General features: G+C 35.1%; 1 protein-coding gene across 35 annotated transcripts in view; it reads left to right on the top strand.

Moving 5' to 3' along the window:
* Nucleotides 1-20574, top strand: part of NRXN1 (neurexin 1) — a 1121298-nt gene that overhangs the window by 472115 nt on the left and 628609 nt on the right. For all 35 annotated transcript variants that reach the window (XM_054548195.1, XM_054548164.1, XM_054548166.1 and 32 more), the window contains one exon: nt 6483-6921. In XM_054548195.1, the coding sequence (XP_054404170.1) occupies nt 6483-6921 (439 nt within the window). The remainder of the gene's footprint in view (nt 1-6482; nt 6922-20574) is intronic.

Below are 20574 nucleotides of genomic sequence, written 5' to 3' on the forward strand. Positions count from 1 at the left end.
TTTCTCACCCAGATCATGGCAAAGCAAATGCAATTTATCTGCTACTTACTGGATGGCGCTTGTACTTTTCACTTGCTGGCTAGTTCCTAGTTGTATTTTGACACAGTGCACTGATATAAAGAGACGGTGCCTAGAAAGATCACAGCTAGGTGAAAATGATAATTAAATTCCGGTACTTGAAATAAATATTTTCACTTGATTTTTATTTATTTATTTATTCATTTATTTATTTTTTGAGACGGAGTCTCACTCTGTCACCCAGGCTGGAGTGCAGTGGCACGATATCGGCTCACTGCAAGCTCTGCCTCTCTGGTTCATGCCATTCTCCTGCCTCAGCCTCCCTAGTAGCCGGGACTACCAGCGCCCGCCACCACGACGGGCTAATTTTCTGTATTTTTAGTAGAGATAGGGTTTCACCGTGTTAGCCAGGATTGTCTCTATCTCCTGACCTCGTGATCTGCCCGCCTCGGCCTCCCAAAGTGCTGGGATTACAGGCATGAGCCACGGCGCCCGGCCTTCACTTGATCTTAATAGAGTAAAAGCATTAACTGCACTTTAAACAAATAAACAAACAAAATTAAGCATTAAAGCAACAGTCCCTTTAAATAATTCTTAAACCGCACAGACTTTTAAGATAACATTTGTTATATTCTAATTGACATACCTGTTGAAAAACTACAATATCATCTTGGAAACAGAAATAGGCCCTCTGCTATAACTGGACTTGAAGGGACATTTTAATCAGTAGATACACAATAAATTCCTCTACTTACTTGTGACATTTGATTCACTTAGAGATACTTTAATGACAACAAATGAAGGAAAAATACTGGTATTTAGAACGCACATGTAACTCATTGAAAGGTTATCGTTTTGCCTGATGACAAACAGCTATTTGATTATGAATCTACTTAGCAACTGCTATCAAAAACGAAGATAAATTTCCTGCTGAAACAAAGATAAAGTTTGAGGTTAACGTCATTAGATATTCAAACAGGATTAGACATGATCGTGAAGAAAGACATGCAATGGCTCTGTGCCTCCAGATATTTATTGATAAAATAGAATTATGTTACCTATTTTCTAGGTAATATTATGGTAATAGGAAATAATGATACCTATTTTCTAGGATGCATATGGGAATTAAACACATTAATATATATAAAACTCTTGTAAGAGGGCCTGCCAGAAAATGAACTGGTAAATCTTAACTGATTGTTTGTGGTGGCTTTGGTGATAGTGGTAGCTGCTGTTGTTAGATACCACAGAAACCCTTTCATGGGTGAAAATACAACTCCTAGGTTAGCTAGCCTGCTATGTACATTTTCTAGTTAAGGAACTTTACAGAGAAAGCCTGATGTATACATCCAACTGCAATGTAAATATCAGCATGAAAAAGGAAGCCCCAATCTGCTGAATACCTTTGATCCTGCTGATCTCAGCACTATTTAATTCCCTTAAATATGTGGCCAATCAATTACTATCTACCTTCTTAGCTGTTACCTTTGTTATGACAATTAAATTGTGTAGCTCCATCAATTCAATGTAAGAATAAGAAATGTTATTTATAATAATATTAATAAAAACAATGAGTATTTACTTGAGCACTTACTCCATGCTAGGACCCATTATTAGCACTTTAACTAAAATATAATTTATTATTTACAGTAACCCTAATGGGGTAGATATCATTGTCCTTTACGAACAAAACACTGAGACTTGGCAAGGTTGAGGAACTTGCACAAGGTCACAGGTTTGAAAATGAGTGAGCTGGAATTCTCTCTGAAATCAGACTTGAGAACCAAATTCTTAGGCCCCACTCCTTATTATCTGCAAGTATGAAAGATAAAACCAAGATAGATTAAAATATGAGTCATTCATGTTCTCTCAGGGAGGGTCATAACAAAGTCTAAATATCTAAACAACACTAACTTTGGTGCTTATTTCACCATCCTGCATACTACCATAGTTAAGTAATGAAAAATCTTCATCATGCATGTTAATGAAGTTAAGACCCCCATTGTAAGTTCCAAGCTGAAGCATATATTTATTTAAAAAAGTCATTATCTGAGTGGCAGATATTTTCACACTGAATTTCACATACTCCCGCTCTGTTGAAAGAGCCTTATCTATCAGCTACCAGTGCTTTAGCACCATCTGTACAAAACTTAGATAGATGTAATCCTTGAGGCATGTCTGTGTACCGGAAGATGCAGTGAACATTCTCTTTACTAATGGATTAGTGTTTCAGTATATCTGAAAGTAGAGAACAATATCCTGGCATCAAAAATTGCAACAGGAGAAAGCCAGAAAGAGGGCAGGAACAATCGAGCATCTTTTATGTCTGTCCCAAATCACACAGATTAAGGGTAAAAAAGCTCAAGAATTTGTAGATATGGCACGCCTTTCCTTTATACATGTCAGTTTCCAAAATTAAGAAACTGAGACAGAGAGAGGTTAGGGACTTGGCTTAGTAATAGCTTTGAGATTGAACCAAGTTAATAAGCAGACTATTAAACTCCTATTCTTTAAGTTATTTATTTTCTCTGCATTGCTGTCATGTTTTCAGGATTATCATTCAGATCGAAGATAATACTCAGTGATTGTTTTCCTCAAAGGTAAACCCCAGGAATGTGAAAACGCAAATGTATTACTCCCTATTCTTGCGTATTAACATGAGAGGGACACTAAAAATTCTAACAAATGTTTGAGGAAATGGGAAAGAAGCCCATGAAGCAAGGAAGTAAAATTCAACATTTTGAATCACTCTTCAAAAAATAAATAAATAAATAAATGTCCCCAAAGGAACCTTGGTTCTATAAAAAGATCCAAATGAGTATGCATGCACAAATATCATCAATTGTTATGATGATAAAGTATATAGAAATTTGTTCAAAAGTGAAACATGTAAATTGCAACTTTTGACATAATGATAAAAAATATATGAATAATTATAAGGTATTCCCATGATTGAGTGCCACATTGTTTCAGAAAGAAGCAAAAATAGCTTACACATGAATTTTTAGAAGAGTTAGAATACTTACTAGCTACTCATTATTCTAATTGAACTAGATTCATTTCATTTTAAGAGTAGGTCTAACTTTAGAAAAGTAGGGTAATTATAAAATCTGGGTCAGATGAAATAGTAATATAAATCTGAGAGCCATAAGCCTACCAGTTCAAAATTGCTTTTCTGTTTTCTGGAGTAGCCTTTCAAAGAGTACAAAATGGGAAGAGAAAAATACACAGTGTGCTTCTCCTCAAGACAGTTCTTGTAGGAAAGAGTTCTTGTATCTGGAGATAGTTCTTTCCTACAAGAACTATATTGAGGAGAAGCACAGTGTATATTTTTGTGTATAAACCTCTGTAGGGTTTTAACTCAGGCATTCTTCATTCTAAAAGGAATTTATACCCCACAAAATGTGTGGGAAGATGAAATTTCCCAATTCATGAGCCACCTTATCAATTATGAACTGGATATGCACATAGGTTTATGCTTTTTCCTAGAGAAATAGGGCAAAATAGTAATTAGTTTATGAGATTGGTCCGCAATAGCATATTCTGCTGTATTTTAATTATAGGTCTAAATATTATTATTTACAAAAGCCTATAATCTAGAAACTAGGTTTAAAAAGGTGAAAGAAGAATTTTGTTCAACTATAAACAAGTATTTATTGAGCATCTACTCTGTGCCAGCCACTGATCTTGGTGCTGCACTGTGGTAAGCAAGGTTCTTGCCAGTATAAAGCATATATAGCATTGATTCTGGTGCAGATACTTTTTTTTATGAGAGATACATGGCTAACCTTAAGAAATTTTACCCAGGGAATTATCCCTACTTCTATTTTTTTACGTCTTCCTGAACCTTTTCATCACCAAGACACCTGATTCAGTTATAAGATTATGTCTCATTGAAATCCTTGCCCAGACTTAGGCTGCCCCTCATTCTTCAACTTTATGGTGGCTGATGTCAGATTCAAGAGACAATATACCAGGACTAAAACCCACTTGTTCATGTCAGAAACACTCAATTCTATTACAGTGGTTCTATTATAAGAATGAGTGTTAGCATTGATCAACAGAAGCATCATTTGGGTCTGAAAATTCTTATTCTTGATCAATATCTATGTCAAAAGAATGTCCACATACTAGAATATAAATCAATAGGGAAAAGGAAAAATAATATAGGTTTGAGTAGCATGAAAGTCTTAGTGAGAAGTGATAAAACTTGGAAAATCATCCTTGAAAAGCATTTTCCCTGCCTCTAAAGATCTCCAAAGAAAGGCAATCCTAAATAAATTTTTCTAAGACTTAATAGATCTTTCTCTTTTCTAAAAAGTATTCTTAAGAATTAATGTAATTCCTTTTTGTTATTGCTCAAGTTCATTTTCTCTTCTTTGGTTGTCAATAGATGCTTGTTAAACCATTGTACATATTTGTTCAAAGAATAAGGGATATCATGTTCTTTATTATAATCCTTCTTCAAGATAAAGGTAAACTGAAACACCAGGCCCAGCATTGGAAAGATGTGACTTATTTAGTTGGCACAAATCATGTATAAAAACCAATTATATGTGTGGGCTTTATTTCTAAACGTTTTCTTATGGATAAATTTAGAACTAAAATCTATGTCTATTAGATGATAAAGTAGATTTTTATTATCATGTATTTTACGTAGTTAATATTTATTGAAATCTTACAATGTGCTTGGCATTGGAATGAATGCCTTTATGTAGATTTTCCCACTTATGCGTATTTTCTTATTTAATTATTATAACCATTATGTGAAGCATTATTTTCCTTTCAGGGAGTGAAACAGGCTTACAGAGATTTCCCAGTTCCGTAATGCTGGAGCCAGAATTTGAACTCAGGAAGTCCAATACCAGAGCATGTACTCTTAATTACTCTGAAAAATAAAGTATCCATTAACAAATCCTATCAGGAAACTCATCAGCCATCTGTTGGTTCAGTTGGCCATGGGTTTGGAATAACTGCTGCGTTGACTTGGTTGACTTCATAGCGCTAATCAGATACAAGCTGTCTTATTTTTCCTGTTATTTATATTATGTAAAACACCCATGCCATTCCTAAAAATGAAAAACAAAACATACATGTGTATATACACATACATATATATGTACATTTTTACATGTGGACAAATAAATCTAGAGTCTAGCAATGTTGGGAGCTTTGAAATATATGGAGTCCCTTCTTAAAAGAACCTAGATAGTTATGTGGACCTAGATAACTAATTCACCCTTAAGTCAGAATGGTCTATGTATTTTAGAAATATGATTATCCACTGTATGCATTTTGTAGAGAAAAGGTGTCCTTCTCTCTTTATCCTTATGTCAAAATACCTTTGAATTTATCAGCGTGATGGGATAGCAAAAGTATGATACCGTGAACCCTGTCAGTGAATTTATCAAATGTGTTAATTGGAATCCAAAAAGCCTTAGGACCATCAACAAGCACTCAGAAGTGCCTAGCCTCTTTCACTGAAGTGCCTTGGAAAATGAGAGTACAAGACAATCCTTGCTCAGCATTTGTGTAAATTAAAAGTGAAATGGATCACCAGTAACACAGGTTGAATAAATTGAGGGGAAGCACCATATTCTACATGTGGCAGTGCCATGTTACTTAACAGTATTCAAAGGTATTGATGCAGGTCAGGGATCTTCTGTATCTTAGTTATATATATATATGTGTATATATATATACACATGTATACACATGTATATATATATATATATATATACACACGTATATATATATACACATGTATATATATGTAACAAAACAGCCTGATATTTTTCAGCCAAAAAAAAATATATATATATAATTATATATATACATATATAATTATATATATATATATAATTATATATATATATATAATTATATATATATATATATATTTTGGCTGAAAAATATCAGGCTGTTTTGTGCTTTAACTTGTTGTGACTATCTTGCAAAGTTAATATCCACAGCAGATATATAGATATTAGAAGAGATCCAATATTTTAGGGGACTGGTATATAATGGTATCCAATTTCAAATGCTTTAATGATGGGAAAACTGAGTAACCTCAGTGCTTATATTTAATTTTAAAAACATCATAGACAACTATGAAACAAGTAGCTTTTATAAGTTCAAGTCTTAACATGTTAATGTAGACATGAATTTAAGGTATATGCAGATCTTTTAATTATTTGAGTTAAATACAAGCAGTTTGTGTGTATATGCACATGTGTGTGTGCATCTGCACGCACATTATTTGAATTAAGTTAAATTGTTATGGTTATTGTTCTATGAATTGTCACTTGAATTTTATTTGCCTGAAAAATGTTGCCTTTATACAACAAAATTAACTAAATATTGTATGCCTTTTTATGATGTCCTTGCAAGTTACATGAGCTGTTGACAAGTTTCAGATATTAAAATATGGAGGCTAGTTTCTCACTGCTATCCTCTGCCCACAGGTTGTATATAAAAATAATGATGTGAGACTGGAATTATCTCGACTTGCCAAGCAAGGAGATCCTAAGATGAAGATCCATGGAGTGGTGGCATTTAAATGTGAGAATGTTGCAACTTTAGACCCAATCACCTTTGAAACCCCAGAATCTTTCATCTCTTTGCCTAAATGGAATGCAAAGAAAACTGGCTCCATATCATTTGATTTCCGTACAACAGAGCCAAATGGCCTCATCTTATTTAGCCATGGCAAGCCAAGACATCAAAAAGATGCCAAGCACCCACAGATGATAAAGGTGGACTTCTTTGCTATTGAGATGCTAGATGGCCACCTCTACCTCCTCCTGGACATGGGGTCAGGTACTATAAAAATAAAAGCCCTGTTGAAGAAAGTGAATGATGGAGAATGGTATCATGTGGACTTCCAGAGAGACGGACGGTCAGGTAATCTTACCATTTTTCTATGCTGTTTATCTGCCGGAGCACCCCACCCACCCATGCCATTCCTAAAAGTGAAAACCAAGACATATTAAAGACTTCCTGCATTTGTTTCCTTAGAGTAAAAGAAATTGCCTGATATTGCTTCTATTTCACACTATATAAAAATCAGAAAGAGCTAATTAATTATCATAGTTGGGCATCAAACCCCAAATGCTCAAATGTCTTCTAAAATAGCTTCTTAAATGGACTGTTATTGGGTAATCAAGTGCCAAATCTTGCGGAAAATTTTGTCTGAATTTGCAAGTGAAAAAATTCAAAGTTTTTCTATTCCCAGTTTTCTCTTATGTTATTGGATGTTTGGAGGTACCTGAAGTGGCAACTATAAAATATGAAAAAAAATTAGAATGATCCAAACATAAAATCCTTAGTTTGGTACAGCACACTTTAGGATGAGTCTTTGGCATTAAAAACACTTTAATCAATACAGTAGCATTTCAAGGACAGTGGCAAAGCTCTGCTGCCCTTCCAAACTGCTTCCCTTTCTGATGAAAGGTATTTGGAATTCCACCAGCAAACATTCTGCTTCTTGTTGCTGCATTTTATTTCACTAAGAGAGGAGGGGTAAAGGTGGCAGGTAAAGTTTCTCCAAAGAAATCACATTTACACTGAAATTTGGGAGTGTTTTAGGGGGCTTAGGATGTTGACTAATATGAGCTTTGAGGGGAAAGGATCATCCAGGAAGCAGAAATGACATTTGTGAGAATCCTGGGAAAGAGAGGGAAGGAGGGAGGAAGAGAGGGAGAAAGAGGCAGACAGAGAGGGAGAGATGAGGAGAGAGAAATCTGTTTTAAGTATACAACTACATTTCTTTAATTCCCTTCACCTTGGGCTCCCGTGCTCTGATTGTCCTACTCATACATAAATCAAGTGATCTTATAATAGAAGATAACTAAATTTAGACCTATCTACTCTCCTTCTTTACTTCACCCACCCCCAACCAACTCTAAAAGAAGTTGAGTGCTTCTTCTAGACTCAGTAATCTGTGATAACCATCATCTTTCATAAGGGCCCTGTTGAAGACCTGGGGCTGAACTCTCTTGCTCATACCCTCCTTGCATGGGCTCCCTCGGTACTTGTTTACTCCCAGCTGAGCTATTTGCTACTTCCCTATTATCCCTGCTTTTTTATTCTGCTGTTTATAGATCAAGAAGATTGTGTTTGCCTGTTTGGAAATTTTTTTTTTACCTAACAAAGAAATAGAATATATGGATATTGAGAAGGAGTTGGGAGTGAGTGTGGAGAGAAGGAAGGTCAGAACCCGTTGCTCTGATTCCCAGATATATTGGAGACTGTGTTTCTGATTCATTCTTCTCTGGAAACTTTGTCTCCCTAAATATTCTCACTTTCCTAAAGAAGTCTAGGAGGAATTGAATTACCATTTCTTCTTCCTCCCCCTCCCCCTGCCTCTCCCTCCTCCTCCTCTTCCTCTTCTTTTTCTCCTTCTTCTTCTTCTTCTTCTTCTTCTTCTTCTTCTTCTTCTTCTTCTTCTTCTTCTTCTTCCTCTTCCTCTTCCTCTTCCTCTCCTTCTCCTTCTCCTCCTCCTCCTCCTCCTCCTCCTCCTTCCTCTTCCTCTTCCTCTTCCTCTTCTTCCTTCTTCCTTCTTCCTTCTTCTTCTTCTTCTTCTTCTTCTTCTTCTTCTTCTTCTTCTTCTTCTTCTTCTTCTTCTTCCCTTCTTCCCTTCTTCTTCTTCTTCTTCTTCTTCCTCTTCCTCTTCCTCCTCCTCCTCCTCCTCCTCTTCCTCCTCTTCCTCCTCTTCCTCTTCCCCTTTTCTTCTTCTTCCTCCTCTTCCTCCTCTTCCTCGTCTTCCTCTTCCCCTTCTTCTTCTTCTTTCTGATTTAAGCTGAGAAGAGGCTGGGCGCGGTGGCTCACGCCTGTAATCCCAGCACTTTGGGAAGCGGAGGCAGGCAGATCACGAGATCATGAGATCGAGACCATCCTGGCTAGCATAATGAAACCCTGTCTCTACTAAAAATACAAAAAAATTAGTCGGGCGTGGTGGTGGGCGCTTGTAGTCCCAGCTACTCGGGAGGCTGAGACAGGAGAATGGCATGAACCTGAGAGGCAGAGTTTGCAGTGAGCCGAGATCACGCCACTGCACTCCAGCCTGGGAGATAAAGTGAGACTCTGTCTCAAAAATAAAAAAATAAAAAAATAAAAATAAAAATAAGCTGAGAAGAGTTCATTGATGGGAATGCAAAAATATAACAATAATAATAGAGTGTTCCCCTCTGACTCCCTCCAGCCTATCTCTGACAGAGATAGCAGTTAATTTGGTATATATGAACTTTCAAGCAGAAGAATTTTGAAGTGGCGGGGGCATGGGCTAATCTAGTGCTTTAAAATATTAGCCCGTGGATGTTATAATTTGACTTAAGATAGATCTAGAATAAAATTTTGAAAATTACTTTCAAGAAGAGATATTTTAAGTCAGATTTTATAGCACTTTAAAACAAAACATGCCAAAAATAGTGGTTCACACCTGTAATCCCCACACTTAGGATCGCTTGAGCCCAAGAGTTCCAGGCTGCAGTGAGCCATGATCATACCATTGCACTCCAGCCTGAGCAACAGAGCAAGACCTTGTCTCAAAACAACAAAACAACACAAAACAACCCATATCAGATTAAACAGGTATCTTCTGAAAGTTCAGAGGAGAAAAAAAACACCAAACATCAAATCAGTTGCTTTTCATTCACTTAGAAATGAGGAATTTTTTAACTATATGAATGTAATACACGATTAATTCAAAATACTAATAAATACAAAATAATATAAAAGAAAAAGGAAAGTATTCATTATTCATTTGAAAATAATGATTTATATTTTTTTGTATTTCTTTCCAGTCTTTCTTTTATGTAAATTGTGTGTGTGTCTATATATGTGTGCATGTCTGTCTCTACATGTACATGTGTATATGCATGTATATATATGCATATGTACATACATGCCACACATGCACATATACACATACTCACAGAGAACAAAATTATTTTGAATATTTTATGGGGTTTCTTATTATAAGGAGAAAGTATTGATGCAATCTAATTAATTATCAGATAAATACTTTAATCTTCAAGCAGAATAAAATCTACTTTTTCTGTTTAAGCTCTTTAATTCATCCAAGTTACCATGAGTTTATTAATTACTCTATTTGTACCCTCATTGGAGAAGGTCAAAAGCAGATGATATCTACTTTAATTTACAAAGCTCAATTCTGTATAGGAAGAACAGAAACACGTCCTAAGGAAGTGTTGTTTGCATCTAAGAAAGAAAATAAACAAAGCATGAGATTTTTCTTTGAATCCAATGGAAAGATCAAATTACTATGCTTGGTGCTGTTGTGATGGTAAAGTACTTTTATGAGATTAAAATTTCAGATTAGTGAATTGGTACAAACAATATAAAAACCAAAGTCCATTCACTAAGCCAAGTTCTGTCCTTTATTAAATTGAAAAAAAAAGAGAGCTTATCTTATGTTAGCCTAGCTCAAGGGAGTTTAATGTAATTTTAATAGCAGCAGCTGTTAATATTTTATATATAGTATTTTAATTAAGTTCCATATTTGCACACTCCATTGGTTTGGTATGGAGTAGCCTTTTAAAAATTGAATGAATGGCTATACTTGCTTTTATTTTACTTAAAGGATATTTCTGATTTGGCTGGTGAAACAGTAAGATTCAGAGATCACTTAAAACTAAGAAACACAGAAATTCATGAAATAATTTATTTTACCCATTTTTTATATCAGTTATATTCAGGGGCTATATGAAAATTATTTTTCATATAATGTGTAGAAATGGTACTGCCATGACAAGAGGGTAACATGGGTTCCTTTCTGACATACAGATAATGAGGCCATATCTATTGATTTGCCTGGAATATTCCTTAGCTCAATATTTTAAAAGCCTTATTATCTCTGTTATTAAAATAGAGGGAACCCACGCCTAAGAGCAATTCTTTCTGCTGTTGGCCATACTAAAGTAAATATAAAGATAATGAGACCATTATGGTCATTAATTTGCTGCCAATATAAGTCGTGGTTATTTTTGGATAGAGATAGGGTTAAAATCATATTTGGTGGACACAAATGATTTAATTTTAATATTACCCAGTTTATAAGGTTCATAATTTCCATCCCAGGTAGAGAAAATTGTATTTATTTTTTTATCCACAGTTTCTAGTACATTCCTGAGTATAGCAGTTGTTCAGTATATATTTGGTATAAGAAAAACTAAAGAATAAAAACATGTAAGTAGTACAGTGCCAAACTACCTCTAATATTCTAAAAAAATAAAATAAAAATAGCAGCATCATTTTTTACATTTGCAGAATAATGGCACTCTTTTAATTGTAAATGCAACTTTTTTAACTGTAAGAATTTGTTTAAATTACATTACTTTCTGAAAGCAGTTTATATGATATAGGATAAAAAGTGGTGTTCTCTTATGAATACAACACCATCCTCCAAGCCCAGATGTTTGAAATAAGCCACTGAGAAAGTTAAATAATTGTTAGAGAATGTGTAAACCTGGTACAAAAATGACAAGTTTTTATGAGAACAGGACTTCTGTCCCTTCTTGGTCATGAGGTTCCTATATCATTTTGCAGACATATAGGTAGCAGGAAAATCCATCATGAAGGAAGGTGGTAACTCCTTTCTGAGTACTGGGATATGCAGCCACAGTAAGTGTGCTCTTGACAGGAAACCTAGGATGTCCATCTTTCTGGTGGCCTTCCCTTTGGTTCTTTGGTCTTTAGTTCACTGAAAGGGGTATATGACCCCGTTATTCAATGAGAAATGATGCCTTTCTGTGTAATTTTCTAAAACTTTCTCATTGTGGCAAAACTGATTGTAACGGGTTATTTCTAACGTATGTTCCTTCTTCCAATCTGAGACATGGGGAAAATTCACTCTAATTTCCACAGTTTGATTAATTCTGCTTGGCTATAGCTGTTCTTTATATGCAATGCAGCTTTCTTCCACTGCCTGCTCACTAGAGGGTCAGCGACATGGAAAGCCAAGTGGGCTGAGCTGTAAATGGCACTTCCAGATCCTGCACTAAGCTAACAAAGGAGAAACCATACCAAGTGCAGGCATGATTTAGTGAATCAGAGTGGATGACTTAAGTGCTGCAAAATGTAAATATCCTCTGTGGATAACTTAACTACTAACAGGGCAAAACCCCTAAGTCACTGGAGTTAATAAATATGATTGAAGAGGCCCATTACTTTGCAATTTTTGCGGGACTTACAGCTGAGCATTTTTGTTGTTGTTGTTGTTTTTAAACCAGTCTCTCTCTTTCCAGACTTCCCCTTTGCCTCTTCTCTGGTCCCACCCTCAACACAAAACAGCTGCCCAGGTATTTAGCTAAAGTGTGAATGGAGCTACAGTTAGGATGAAGTTAATGATTGTTTTCTTGGGGCACAAATATTGTTTAAATTTGTGTTAAGCTCTTTGGCTCAGTCAAAGGTACCCTCTCAAGTATTTTTATAGCAAACTGCCAATCTTATTTTATTTTATTTTATTTTTTGTAAACCATCATTACACATTGAAATCAAAGAGAAAACTCATTATTCTTGTCAAAGTTGGCTTGTATACAGCAGGGTACAGCAGATTGTGTCAGCGGTTATTCATGGGTAAGCCTACATTTAACAGCTAAGAAGCCATTGAGATTTGAATTGAAGTCATAGAGTTCCAGTTTAAGAACTAGAAATTACAGTGGGAAAGGTACAAGGCTCTCTCAAGAGCACATAATTAGAGGTTTATAGTAATCACTGTTTGATGTGAACAGCACTTTCTAGCTATCTGTTACCAGCACTGATTTCTGTGTATACCATTCATGAATCACCACACTTAAACATTTCTACTCGAACAACCATTAGACAATTTCTCTGCTTAGGTCTTGTTTGAACTTGTCCTCTGACTGTAAACGTTCCTCCCATGCCTCTTCCTAGTAGCCTATTATATACATTGAAGTAATTTTGAGTGCATTTATAATACTTTGTTTCATATCCATACCCATAAACCACTATTCATCAGAGGAAACACCGAAATACCTTACCAATAATTTACTAGTTCTTTGACCATATGACCAGTTGAGGTCAATTTTGCTTAAAATTGTAATGTTAAGTTTTATTAAAATGTTTATATTTATTTATTCTGAAGAAGTTTATAGAAAAAAGTCATTTATTGTTTCTCCGCACTCAAAATATTTTTTATATTTGTACATTTCCCTTCGGTTTTTGTTAACATTATATATATTTTATATAGTTGCAGTTAGAGTATAAACATAATTTTTCTGGCTATCTGTTTAATATGGTGTTATGTACTCTTTTGCTCAAGAGTATCTAAGTAACAAAATTTATTTTCTGGGAATTATGGAATCATAAGCAAAGATTCAGAGCAGAGCTTTTCAGAAGTACCTGAGCTAGGCCCCCGGGCTTGTAGAACTTAAACGTATTAACATATCTAAAGAAAAGAAACTCAACAGGGGCAAATATTAGCAGTAATCTTCTGAACACTGCTTAGCGAACTTGACAACTTCATCCCCACTGTAACGATGGAGGCAGGTCATTTGAGATTAGAGTGTCAAGCCTTCCCAGGCCGGTATTACTATACATTTCCTTATCTCATGCATTCTTCTTGTTCAGAATCCATGTTGCCCATACACTCTTTTTATTAAGATTTAGTTCCCATTGTAAGTCTGATTAGAGTGGAGGGAGAAAACAGACCAGTTATGTATACAGTCGGCCCGGCGCCCCATTTTTTGTGGGTTTTGCATCTGTGGATTCAATCAACTATGGATTGAAAATAATTGGAAAAAAAATTGAGTCTGCTCTGAATATGTACAGACATTTTTTCTTGTCATTGTTTCTTAAACAATGCAGTTTAATAACTATGTAGCATTTACATTGTATTAGATATAAGTAATCTAGAGATGATTTAAAGTACATGGGAGGATGTGCGTAGGTTATATGCAAATACTAAGCCATTTTATGTCAGGAACTCAAGTATCCACAGATTTTGGTGTCTCCAGGAAATCCTGGAACCAATTTCCACAGATGCTGAGGGATGAGCGCATATGAGTATTCACATTCCTGTAACAAGTAAATTTCTCCTCATAAATGAATAAGTAATATTTGATTATAATTGACATCCATATTGGCAGAGCTACATGGGAAGTATTTCATGTCCTGTGATAGGTAATTCCTCAGAGGAAATCAATAAGTTGGCATTCTTGTTTTATACATTGTTGTTATGGACTTAGCAAATATCAATCTAACCTGGGAAATGAAACCGCCCTCTGAAAATCTACCAAATCTTCTCACTGGGCTTGCCTAGCTAAGGGGCAGACTCTGGACTATGGCATCAGTGGCACCCTAAGAAGATAGGCAGTTAACTGACCACACGCAGACCTAGTGACACTTACTGTGGAATGCTGAGAGGAAATCTGTGGAACTTCTGCAAAATAATATTTCAGTTGCTGCAGAATGTTATTTGATTGATATTTACAACCTTCCATTGTGTATGATCATGTTTAAAATGTATGTGTCTATACATTGCTATGAATGTGTATGTGTGTTTATATATGTGCACTTGTGTAAGCATGATGTGTTTAATATATAAATACATGCTTTTGGTGAATATGTTCAGGCAGTTCAAAAACTACCTAAGTGAAGAGTTTCCCCTTACCACACATTCCCTCATCAATTTACTCTGTTCTCCATAGATAACCACTAAAATAATTTGGCGTTGAAAAATTCCCAGTTCTTTTTCTAGTCATCAATATATCTATAAATATGTTCACACACATAAAATACTTATGCAGCCTTTTTTCCATAGTCAAGATTATAGTTTACCAATTACTGTGTAACAAAAAAACTTACAGTGAGTTTTTTCTGTGCCATTCTTTGTAGTGACACCATACATACCTTAGTTTGAACATACTGATATTTAGGCATTTCTCTGTTGAAGAACATTTGAATTTTTACTTTTTTAAACCTTCACTGTTTTAAACTAGTTTATAGACAATGTCTTCATACATGAAATCTTTGTGTATATTAGTCAGAATATCTCCAGGATTGAATGTGAGAATTGGGATTGCTGGATTAATTGTAATTTTAATTTTGAAAGATAATGACAGGTTAGTTTACTAACTGCTGTTTCAGTTTACATTCTTATCTACAGTAATTGAAGTGCCCTTTCCCCCTTATTCTTGCCAATACCAGATATTATTAAACTTTTAAATTTTTGTCATAAAAGTTCTGTTTTCGTACATTGATTTAATTCCTGAAGTTTCCAGCTCACAGATGAATCAAGTAAGCAGAAAACAGATGGTAATAAGCAGAGAGTGGAATATTAAGATGGTATTTTTGTTTTGTTTTCAAATACAGTTAATTTTATTTCTTTAAAAACCTCATAGATGACATTGGTTTTAAAAAAAAGATACAGAAATTTTTTTAAAAACACTCGTAATTCCACTATCACCAAATACCCACTGTTAATATGTTGGTTCTTTTTTTTTAAATTATTTTATGATAATTATATATTTTACATTTTATATTATACCGTATTGTCAATGTTGTATTCTGTTTTTATTACTTATGTTGTGCATATTTCATCAAGTTTGAATTTGTTATTAGACTAGGAATTTGGCAAGTAAATTTGTAACTTTGTGAAATCTGATTCATTTGTATAGGGACAGGTGGAGCAGAATTAAGTGTAGATAAAATTGACATTAAACAATTCATTTAAGCAGTGATTTAAAAATTGTTTATTCAAAAATGCATCTTAGTAATCCATCTACTGAATTTCTTTATTTTTCGTAAGAGCCACATTGAAGCCTAACGAATCTATCCTTTGGCTAAACTTGCTAGCTAGTTAGTTGAAGAGCTGGAACATCGGATTTTCTTACCAGGAAAAAGGGTTCCCTATTACAGCACACTATTTTCTACTCCTCATTTCCTAGTAATTTAAACTTTTGAAGTAATTTAACTCTTGACATCAACTTAACTTATTTTAAATCTCACCTTCATTCTGTGTTTCTTCTCACCCTGTAAACTAATCTTATGAAAGTAGAACAGACAATAAAAATAGGATAGAAAAGTTAACGGAAACTAATAGGTAATGAAAAAGTACCTCACTACGTTGTAAATTTCATTTCCACTTTTATAACTAAGAGCTGTTTTAAAAAGTTATTTTAACCTTTGCATACAATTTTACATGAAATATAAATTTATTACTTGTTTATGAATATTCTTAAATAAATATTACCTTGTCTGCTTATCACCTTCATTTTACCTCTTACATATGTCATGAAAAAACAGCTTTAAATGTAAGAATATAATGTAATGCCGTTTCTACATTAAAATTATAAAAGTTGTATGTCCACAAATAATTTATTTTTAGTTGCGATCTCATTCCTTTAAAAAATAAAATAGCATAGTAGGGTGCTTTGGATTCATAAATAGTGAAGCATGAAACCCTGATCTAGATAATTTCTCAAATATGACTACTTTTCCCCAATTTTAGGTGCCTTAATGTAACAATGTTTACATAAAATATTTAGTTAATTTACCAGAAACTTCAAATATAAATTTAGTAGAAGGGGTAGGATGTATGAAAGAATCAAACTATTTAAAAAAGACATGTCAATATTTGTGGTTCCTGGAAAAAGATAGAGGGATGACCCATTAATATATTTAGATTTTTGTTTTCTCTTAAAAATGTATTTATAACATTTATGTACCTCAACCTTTGGAAAATTCTCCTTTTCCATTGATATATAGAGTTTGGCAGCTACTCTATTGTCTTCAATTATCAATGAACCAGGTTTAAATATTAATTTGATGTGTTCTTTGTAACCACTGATTTTATAACTCAATTATAATAAAATAAGCACACGGGAACCTTAATATTTAAATTTCACTATGCTCATATCTATGAGTTAAATTGGTTTAAACTAATTCGGATTCTGTGATGACTCTTTTGCTAGGTGAATATGTTCTTTGATTCATATCCATAGTAAAAATCATTAAGGAGATCTGGGATTCAAATCCCTTATTGGAAATGTGTCTATTTCAGGACACATGTTTAGGCTAAAATATAAATTTCTATTTGCGTTTGTCTCAGTAATAAAATTTAATTATTAATTCAAACCATTTTTACTCCATGAATTTTCAAAATATAAAAATAATTGTTTCCATCCTACTTGAATTAAATTCTTTACTTTCTGATCATTTGCCATCTCTTTTACAAAGATTTTCTAAAATACAAGTTTGTACGGATTAGCAAAGCATGTAGATAAAGTAGTACTTGATTTTCAGCCCTGTTTTCTTCATCCTATGGTGTCTGTTTGCATAATATTCCAATGACTGATATCTGATCCATCCATTTGCCTGATGTGTCTCCTTAACTTTGAATCCAGAGCTCAATTTAAGTTCTAGTCTTTCTTGGATTAAATTTGAGTTAAAGGTAGGATTAAATTCCTTTTTCTTTCTGTCTCATGTTTTGTTGCTTGTTCTCTCTCTCTGTCTCTCTCTCTCTTTCTTTCTGATGGAGTTTTGCTCTTGTTGCCCAGGCTGGAGTGCAATGGTGCAATCTCGGCTCACCGCAACCTCTGCCTCCCAGGTTCAAGTGATTCTCTTGCCTCAGCCTCCCGAGTAGCTGAGATTACAGGCATGCACCACCATGCCCGGCTAATTTTGTATTTTTAGTAGAGATGGGGTTTCTCCATGTTGGTCAGGCTGGTCTCGAACTCCCGACCTCAGATGATCCACCCGCCTCGGTCTCCCAAAGTGCTGGGATTACAGGCATGAGCCACCACGCCTGGCCTGCTTGTTCTTTCTATGAGAACTCTACAATTGTCTCTCAAAGGGACAATAAGGAACTATGGGAGAAACTTACTCTTTATGATAGTAACCCTTAAATCTGTTTTTGTTTTTTATTTATTTTTTTTTGTACCACGGGTTACAACATTTTAGCTGGTGCTATAATCCACTGATGGTCCAGCATTTGTTTTAATAAAATGATATGATGAGAGAGAAAATATCAAAGTACTTCAGAGGCCGTACAGTTAAATATTTTTTTTTCTTTTAAACATTTGTTTCAGAGTGTGTGTGTGTGTGTGTGGGTGGGTGTGTGTTTAAGTGTGCACTGGGATATTTGAAAATTGTGGTCTTTATGACCGTGTTCAGAAAACTCAAGTCTAATGATAAAGTTGTAGTAAGAATCTTACCCTGTCTATATCGTCAAGCACATTCATAAAATAACTTATTTGTACTCTCTTACAATACTTTGCTCAAAGCAAGCACTAACACACCATAAATAAAAATCAAGAGACACAATTACTCCATCCTTACTGTCAGACAAACTGTCATGAATGATTGTCTAAACCACCTGGCAGCCGTTTTGCCCCTTAGAGTGAGTGCAGACACAGTGCACCAAGGTATGGTAACTACATGGAATAGGAGGAGAAAGTGAGTTGTGGAAGCTAATGAATTTCGTCGTCTCAGGAGTCCTCCAGGAGTCCTCTCAGTGTCAGAATTACAATACCCTGAGTAAGGACAGTACGGCCTTTTCAAGGGCTTTTTTCCCCATCTGAGCTGAATAAAAAGAGCATATGGGAATATATACATACGTGTATGTTATATATATATATATATATTTGAATATATCACCACACTTGGAATAATTTGTCATTGTTCCTTTGCTAAGTTCCGTGTCTCCTAACGTTTCTTCTCAATTTCTCAATAGTGGATATTCATTTCATCAAATCCTCAAAAATTCTACTGCTTTTAGGAAGCCTTATTGAACTAATTGGAAAATAGAGTAGAATCCCTCTCTCTTTTATTTAAGAACATGTCACTTTGGCTGGGTGTGGGGGCTCACGCCTGTAATCCCAGCATTTTGGGAGGCCAAGGTGGGTGGATCACTTGAGGCCATGATTTCAAGACCAACCTGGCCAACATTGCGAAACTCCATCCCTGCTAAAAATACAAAAATTAGTTGGCTGTGATGGCGTACACCTGTAATCCCAGCTACTTGGGAGGCTGCAGCATGAGAGTTGCTTAAAGCAGGAGGCAGAGGGTGTAGTGAGAAGATCCTGCCACTGCACTCCAGCTTGTGTGACAGAGTAAGACTCTGTCTCAGAAAGAAAAAAAAAAAGAACATGGCACTTTGTTCATTGCAAGTAACTCTTTTCTTTCCATGATAATATGTGCTTTTTAAAGTGTCCACCTTTCCTTTTGTCATTAAAAGACACTCTTTCTCATCATATTCCAACTTTCATTAGCTACTGCAGAGGATAGGGACCATCTGTTTATTCACTTCTTAGGTATTTTGAATAGTGCTATATACAAAATGATGCTTTAAAATGCATGTAATGATCATTCCATTTGAAATAGAAAAGAGTCACCATTCTCTCTCAATATTATAAATTTTATTTCCCCAAAATGCCATGCTTTATATTTTTCTAAATAGGATTTTATGGTTCCCATATGTTCCTAAATGAGAGTTTTCTTCTAGACACTTGTACAAATGTGAACAGTAAAAATGAATACTTTGTCCTTTTCCCTTTTAGCTGCTTCCCTAGGAAATCTCTATTTTGCTCCCCTCATTGGAAGGCCAAAATAGCAATGCCTTTGAGTGTTTCTCCCCTAGGAGCTTTTCCCTTTTCTTTCTCTGAAAGTCTAGAGAGCCAAATATCCTCTTAATGACTCGGCCACCTGAGCAGTCTTTGTCAGTGGCTTCCATGCCCTTCTCCCTGACAAAGACAGATCCCATTACACTGCCTAGATTGAAGGGGGCCCTTCTGCTGGGATTTGGAATACTACTGGGCACATCAGGGCCCGCAGCCTTACATCCTTAGTTAGATATGTGTTTTCACTTGGGGCGGGCTTTTGGTATTCTGTGTAGCAACTAAAATGTGTCTCCCTACACACACCTGACCTACCCTCCACTTCTTTTTGTCCCTACTTCTGTATCACACCTCCCATCTCCAGGCCTCTCTTGTGTCTCTTCCCTAAATACCTGAGGTTCTATGCCCATGCCCAGCATGCTATCAGACCTTTTCTCATCCTCTCTCTCTCATCAGACTCTTCCTATCCTTCCTTATAATCTGGAGCTGAGAAATAAATCTGGGATAATGTGGTTGTGGGCCCTTGTGGTGTTCTGTTCAGGTATCATGGTTGCATTTGTACAAAGGTCTTTCTGAAGATAGAGTATCAGTGGAATTTTGGTAATCTGACAGTATGTATGCACGTTTTGATCAGGAATATGCTTGCTTTCTTTTTTTTCATAGATTCCACTAATATTTTTCTGTGACCCTGAAATGATCCCATGTAGATGAATACCTGGTTATTCCATACTTAGGACTTAGAGCCCTTTGTATTTATAAACCAATAGATTTTTCTCCGTAACATTTGGAGTGAGAAAAAGAAAGCCTTGTTAATTTAAATAAATAACTAGGTTGGTTTACAAATAATGAAGCAATTGATTTTACTTGATTCTTCCACTGAAATATAATCACAAACATTTATACAGTGCTTATTATAAACCATGTACATTACTAGTATTATTTTGTTTAACACTAAGAG

Source organism: Pongo abelii, chromosome 12, assembly GCF_028885655.2.
Source record: "Pongo abelii isolate AG06213 chromosome 12, NHGRI_mPonAbe1-v2.0_pri, whole genome shotgun sequence".
Classification (NCBI taxonomy): Eukaryota; Metazoa; Chordata; class Mammalia; order Primates; family Hominidae; genus Pongo; species Pongo abelii.